This window comes from Nelumbo nucifera, chromosome 1 (genome assembly GCF_055504915.1).
Source record: "Nelumbo nucifera cultivar China Antique chromosome 1, China Antique-T2T, whole genome shotgun sequence".
In the NCBI taxonomy this organism is placed as follows: Eukaryota; Viridiplantae; Streptophyta; class Magnoliopsida; order Proteales; family Nelumbonaceae; genus Nelumbo; species Nelumbo nucifera.
Window position 1 is genome coordinate 182,851,358 of NC_142649.1, and position 7,137 is coordinate 182,858,494.

Below are 7,137 nucleotides of genomic sequence, written 5' to 3' on the forward strand. Positions count from 1 at the left end.
TGCAGTCTTTGAACCTTTCTCCTCAGTCTTTGAACCTTTCATGGTTCGGTATGAACAAAAATTTGGAAGAGAATATTATTAACCAGTTCTATTCTTTTGAAGTCCGACTATGATATTGAAAAGATATCATATGTTAAAAAAACTGATAACCAATAGATGATAGAATAAAGGTGTTTAACCAATTTTAATTGCGCCATGTGAGCATGACACATGGCAATGTTCAAATACTATTATGCTATATCATCCCCAAAACAAGTCTTGTGTGGTTAAAATGGAGATTACATGGATCATTCATTAATATGGAATGAATCCGACCATCCTACAAAATTTTCTCAGCAATCAAATACAGGGAAACAGATTTGGTAGGATAAACCAAACACAGGTGACAAGATTGAGAACATAAATTCACTTCTCATCTCATCCTTTCCCATCCCATTCCATCTCATCTTATACTTTCTTGGCATCCAAACAGAGCCTAAAGAAGAGATACACGACTACACGAGTTTGATCCAGTGTCTCCGTAATCGGAGTGATGCTAAGTGATCACTTATTGGCATTGCACTATCAAATAATTCTATGGAAATCTCATAAAAAAGATTTATTTTCTTTTTACACCACACCGTAATTAATCTACAACTTACAAAGAAAACCCATTATCACTATTATCGATGAGAGTTTCAATGACAATTTGAGGATATACAAAGTCCGGATCTCCTACCAACAAAACACGATCCAACTCCCTACCAACATGATCTAATACTGCACATCTCATTCATGGTGGGTCCCACTTTTATGATGGGTTCCAATCTCATGGTGAGATGTGTGGTGTTAGATGAAGTTGGTAGGGTGTTCGAACATGTTTTGTTGGTAGGAGATCCCAAGATATACAAGAACGGTACCAACCGGCTCAGTTTGTAAGGTATCCTATCGGTTAAGACAAAATTACTTTTCTTTTTCATAAAAAATAAGGTAAAATATAACTGAAATGTCTCAAAATTAAAATTTTCCATCCTTCTATGTTGAAAACAAGGTCGCCTGCTGGTTGATAAGGTGCCGATTGGCTAATTGGTAAGGTCTCCCATTGATTGTAGTGATTTGGGATTAAATCCCGCCTGCACATGGTTAGGGGTTATGGATTTGTTGGGATGGACTCCCCCTAGTGTTGTGTAGCCCCATAGAGACAAAATAAATAAGTTTGTCCCAAAAGCCACAACTATAACCCTACATTTGTTAATTTAGTTTTGTATATCATATTTTCCATTGTGATGTTGTTCGAATTGAGATGAATGCACAACAGATAAGTTTTGCCCACTTGGACAAGGTAAGGTGGAAGGGCGATGTGGTGCACCGAGCAAAACCTGCAACTAAAGCATGACTAGAGGTATCGAAAAAGAGGCCTCTGGGAAGGCACTTCGACGCTTAAATCAGTAAGAGGTGAAAAGGTCTTCCACTCCCTAGCCTTCTTGCTTTCTTGCTCCTTCAACCCTACTTAGCTTGGACCAGCTCGCCCTTAATAGTTCAGCTCGGCCAATCTTTTCACCTCCTATTGATTAAGCATCGGTGTGCCTTCTCCAGAGACCTCCTTAGAACCTTTGACCACACTTTAGTTACATGTTTTCTCGCCCTTCCACCTCAGTTCATCCATATTGGTAGGACTTATTTGTTATGCATCCACCTCGATTCGGACATCACTTTGAACCTCTGAAATACAAGAGGAAACTTTTTCCATCAATTGGAGAATTTAGAATCTAGCAATTGAATTGTAATGGAAAGAGGCAACGAGGAATCTCAACTCCACCACATATCTATTTCTTTCTCCCATTTTTTATTTTATTTTGCAAATATGGGCAGGCAACCAGTGCAGGTGCCAACTATCGCATTTTAGGGCTGCTGGTTCATGGTTCAATGTCATTTTCTACATCGTGTTCATTTGTCTGTACGTGTAAGTCTGAACGTCCCTGAGCCATAAAATTATGTAAGAATTCTTGCGAGAATTAGGTACCCTTTGGAGTTTGGAGTCCAATATCATCACATCAACATCTGATGTGTCAAAACAAAGAATATATAGGGAAATTATTGTCATTTTCTTCTAGTACTAGTAGTAACAGTTACTACTTATTAGTGTCTGAATGGTTAGGTTAGGTCTGATCAGGATCTACCACCAAATCAAATCTCCTAGTCCTAGTCCTAGTATAAAAAGAAAATTAAATTTCAAGGTGGTGTTTGGCTTGGATACTGTTTTCTGGTGGCCGTGTTGCTTATGAGGAATCAGCAACGCAAGTAACCAGATCGCGTTTTATGTCTGTTTCCTGACAACGCTTTTTCTGTGCTTTGGATTTCTTGATGCGGCTACACATTAAAATTTGGTAAATTTATGGGGTAATAGCATATAAGGGCAACTTTTGGGATTTAATATCAATAAAAGTAATATATTTAAAAAAGTAAGTTAATTTTTTAAAAATAATATCAAAAGGACAAAAATACTGTTCATCTTCTTCTTCTTGCCATTTGTTCACCCGAGCCACCGTCCACCGCCGCCTGCCACCACCCGCCACTGCTGTTTGCCTCCGCCTTTGACAACATTGTCGGAGGTGCCGGAGGTAGAGGTGGCGGCGGCGGCACTGGTGGTCATTCCTTTGCCTACTGCCACTGCCACCTGTCTCCACCCATCTCCAGCAACGTTGCCAGAGGTGGAGCTGGCGGCATTGGACAGAGAAACCACTAGCGCCGTCGCCACCATCTTTGCCTCCGGCCACCTTCGGCAACATTGTCGGAGGTGGAGTGGTGGGTGGCAGCGGACGACAACTCTGGTGAACAAATGGCAAGAAGAAGAAGATGAACAATGTTTTTGTCCTTTATTGATATTATTTTTAAAAAGTTAAACTATTTTTAAAATTTTTTTATATATATTACTTTTATTGATATTAAACCCCAAAAATTGCCCTTATATACTAAAAACCCTAAATTTATTTCAGGTCTTATATATTTTATATTATTATTAGGTGACAATTAGGTGCCACGTAGACAAAAAGGTGAAACATGTTATTTTCCATTACAATAAATGTGAGATGATGTTTTTCTCAAAAAGTTTCTCTCACAATGTTGACATTCAATGTTGCATGGAATGGTTTGAAAATATTCAAGTAAATAAGAAAAAGTGAAAGATTAAACTGGTTTTTTGATCCAATGTTGTTTCCTGAAAGGCATTTTTTGAGAATATATATTAGAACATATATTATATATTATATCTTATATACATATTATATAACAAAACTTGGTTAGTTCAGTTTATTCAGTTAATTAAATTTGTAATTCTAAAAATCAAAACTGTAACTTAAATATCTAAAAACCGAAGAATTAATCAAAACCAAAAAATAATCAAATAAATAAAACCAAGCCCAAAAATTTTCGATTTGATAATACTCACCCCTAGTCACCAGTTAAAATACTTACCTAATGCCCACAACGCCTTGTAGAAACGAATCTGATACCAACTTCCCACCATGTTGCAACCATGCAGTGGGACCATTTCTCCATGAATTCAGTATAAACTGACTATGCTCAACGATCTTGAACAGATTGCGATCATCACTCAGCAGTGGGCCCAGGAACCCCACTACCTACAATTACAATAGGTGGGACCAGCTCCTTAGCCACGTGTAAGTGATCGTTTGTTGGGTAAAGGTATAAATGGAGCCCATAGGGCGTAGAGACAAATTAGGAGCTTCCTTGAGAGTTGGTGAGTTGGGAGTTGAGTGGGTCATTTCAATTTTTTTTTTTTTTTTTTGCATGGGCTGCGGATGCACACGTCATTTAACGGAACCCAAGGGGAATTTTGGATAAAATCGCTTCTCCCGTAAATGACTAGCAGCAACAAGTAAAGGCTAAAGAAGAGAGAGAGAGAGAGGGAGAGATCATCTTAGTGACTGTTCTCCGCTGTTCGTTCCGACTCCTCTGCAACTCCAACGGTCCAACCCTGCTTGCCCGAACGACAAAAGCTTCTCTATCTCGGCCGGAAACCTCCATTCTTTCTGGCAATAAAATGTCTTTTACACCTGTACACTCATATTTTCGTCGATTTCAGGGGCCGTGATACCAATTCTTGTTTCTGCCACATTTCCCCTCTTTCCCTTTCTGTTCGCCAAACATGTCGGTCTACAACACAGCGTTTTTGAACAGAGAACTCTCCAAGCCGACCTCAATATTCGGTCTTCACTTATCGGTTGTCATCGGAATCTGCGTTGGAGTGTTCATCGTTCTCGTTCTCTTCCTACTTTCTCTCTGCATCACGTCTCGTTGCCGGAGATCTCCCAAGTCGAAGCTCTCCGCATCCAACCACACCCCCGTCGTCTCCAAGGAGATCCAAGAGATCGTCCATGTCGCTACTCCGGATCAGCGGCCGGTGCCGCCTGCCGTTCCCGAGATCCAGATTGACATTGGCAAGCCGGAGCATCGGGTAGTGTTCTCTGACAGGCCCTCATCGCACGCAAGCGGAGAGTCTCGTTCAACTACTGCAACGGATACGGTATCGATGTCTGGGGGCCCGCCGGAGGTTTCTCATCTAGGGTGGGGTCACTGGTATACTCTGAGGGAGCTTGAAGCGGCGACAAATGGGTTAGCAGATGAGAATGTGATTGGAGAAGGTGGGTATGGAATCGTTTATCGAGGGGTATTGCCTGATAATACGCTAGTCGCGGTGAAAAACCTGCTGAACAATAGGTACTCCATTTCCCAAACCATCTATTCTCTGTACCAATGCATGCTAGGTTTCCACTGTTTTCTTATTGGTTGTGCTGCTCTCTTCTTTGCATCTTATCCTGTGACTTCTCATCCTCAAATACTGGTATACAAATGGGTTCTTTTTATTTTCTGTGCCAATTATGTTAGAAATGTTAGTTTCCAGTTAAGTTTCGGATCTTCTGTTTTATGGTTTAATCAAGAGAAGCTGGTGAATTATCACTTATCAGGGGTCAAGCTGAGAAGGAGTTTAAAGTAGAGGTGGAGGCAATTGGGCGTGTTAGACACAAGAATCTGGTTAGGTTGCTTGGATATTGTGTGGAGGGAGCTTACAGGTACTGTTTCTTTTGCCATTTTATTTTCTTTTGGGTGAATTTTCTTTATTAACAAGCTTAATACCAATGTGGTGGGTTTTTGCTCATCTTGCTTGAGTCTCTGAGATCCTCTTGAAGCTGATTGCATGTTTTGATTTGAGGCTTGAGATGCTTAAGATTTCATACTGTTTTACCTGCATTTCTGTATTAGGATGCTTGTTTATGAGTATGTAGACAATGGAAATTTGGATCAGTGGCTTCATGGGGATGTAGGGCAAGTCAGCCCTCTAACATGGGATATTCGGATGAACATTATCCTTGGAACAGCAAAAGGGTATGCCAGTTTCTCTAGGAATTGTGGATTTTTCCTTTTTCCCCCCGAGTAACTTAATTTTCTGCACATTTAATCAAATGAGAATTTTTTTTTTCTCAGTTTGGCTTACCTTCATGAGGGCCTTGAACCAAAGGTTGTTCATAGAGATGTAAAATCTAGTAATATACTACTAGATCGACAGTGGAACCCCAAGGTCTCTGATTTTGGGCTAGCTAAGCTTTTGTGCTCTGAAAGGACTTACGTGACAACTCGTGTGATGGGAACATTTGGGTAAGTCCATTTCCTCTTTTATTTGAGATGGTTATGGGTTCTCTTACAGTCATAATCCTGTGACTCTATTACTTCTGTCACTCTACCATTAGCTAATTCCTGGATTTTGTAGCTATGTAGCACCTGAATATGCCTGTACTGGTATGTTGAATGAGAGGAGTGATGTCTATAGCTTTGGAATACTCATGATGGAGATAATTTCTGGCCGGAGCCCTGTAGATTATAGTCGACCACCTGGAGAGGTAGTTAACTTGGAAGCATTTGGTCTCTCCCACTTGTAACAATTTTTTTTTTTTTTTGTTTATTTTGTGTGCTTGACTCTCATTTATTTCAACTCCTGCATTGCTTAAATTTGATCATTAATTTGCAGGTAAATTTGGTAGATTGGTTAAAAGCCATGGTTGGAGACCGAAAGTCTGAGCAAGTAGTGGATCCTAAGTTGCCAGAAATGCCTCCTTCAAAGGCACTTAAACGGGTTCTTCTGGTTGCTCTTCGATGTGTTGATCCGGATGCCAAGAAAAGGCCTAAAATGGGGCATGTCATTCATATGCTTGAGGCTGATGATTTGCTACTACGTGATGTATGCCCAATATTTTCTATAAAAAGACCAAATTCTCAAGTCCTTGATGTATATATATATATATCGAAATGAATCAATAATGTGATTGCACTTTCCTGCTTCCACTTCCAACCCATTTATTTGTCAGATTACTATTTTGCAGGAACGTCGGATTGGACGAGAGGCTAGCCATTCCCATCGTGATTATCCACCAGTGGATCAGGATGTTACAAGGTTGGGCAATATACAGTTGGCTGAAAAGGCCTCTGATACAAGTGAAGGGGAAAGCAGTAGCAGTCAACACCATCAAACAAGGTGGAGATTGTGAAAATGAGTAAATTAGATGGCTGACAATTTAAATCTGTCATAGTTTCAGAAAATTCATTTTTCTACAGTTGGTCCATTTTTCTTGATAATAGATTCCAGATCATCAGAAAATGATTATTTGCATTTGTTGTATGTTCATTTATCAATTTAGGATCCATGATGTCTTGAATTGGGATGCATTTGTATCATAGAAAAAGTACATTCATCATCCTAATAACCACAATTCTTTAAATTGTTGATGGCAAAAATTACAAATGGCTGTATTGAAAATTGGATCTTTGCTGTTTTTTCGTACATATTCAATTATTACTGAGTCATTCCTTCCTATTTATTTTTGGTAAAATTATCCAGCAGGTTCATTGTTCTAGCCTTGTTTCATGTCATCTACATCAAGTGCAACTCTATCACCATTAGAAATTAGTAAAAAGGGAGGTTGTATTACATTATTGCTGATTCCAAGTAGGATGGTTGTGGGAAGTGGAACTCACTCATCTATAAATCTATAATTAGGTTGAAACATCCGCTGCCTGAGAGGAGATTGAAGGATCAAGGATCCTCCAACTCTTGTTTGTGTTGGGCCATGCCAAGCAACCTGA

General features: G+C 39.7%; 1 protein-coding gene across 1 annotated transcript; it reads left to right on the forward strand.

The window, feature by feature from the left end:
* The first annotated feature begins 3,865 nt into the window (after nucleotides 1-3,865).
* LOC104600192 (putative serine/threonine-protein kinase At1g01540) lies at nucleotides 3,866-6,773 on the forward strand. Its single transcript, XM_010263025.3, has 7 exons — nucleotides 3,866-4,719; nucleotides 4,968-5,072; nucleotides 5,263-5,385; nucleotides 5,485-5,655; nucleotides 5,768-5,897; nucleotides 6,026-6,235; nucleotides 6,378-6,773. The coding sequence occupies exons 1-7, from the start codon at nucleotides 4,148-4,150 to the stop codon at nucleotides 6,540-6,542; spliced, it is 1,476 nt and encodes a 491-aa protein (XP_010261327.1). The 5' UTR covers nucleotides 3,866-4,147; the 3' UTR covers nucleotides 6,543-6,773.
* Nucleotides 6,774-7,137: the final 364 nt, after the last annotated feature.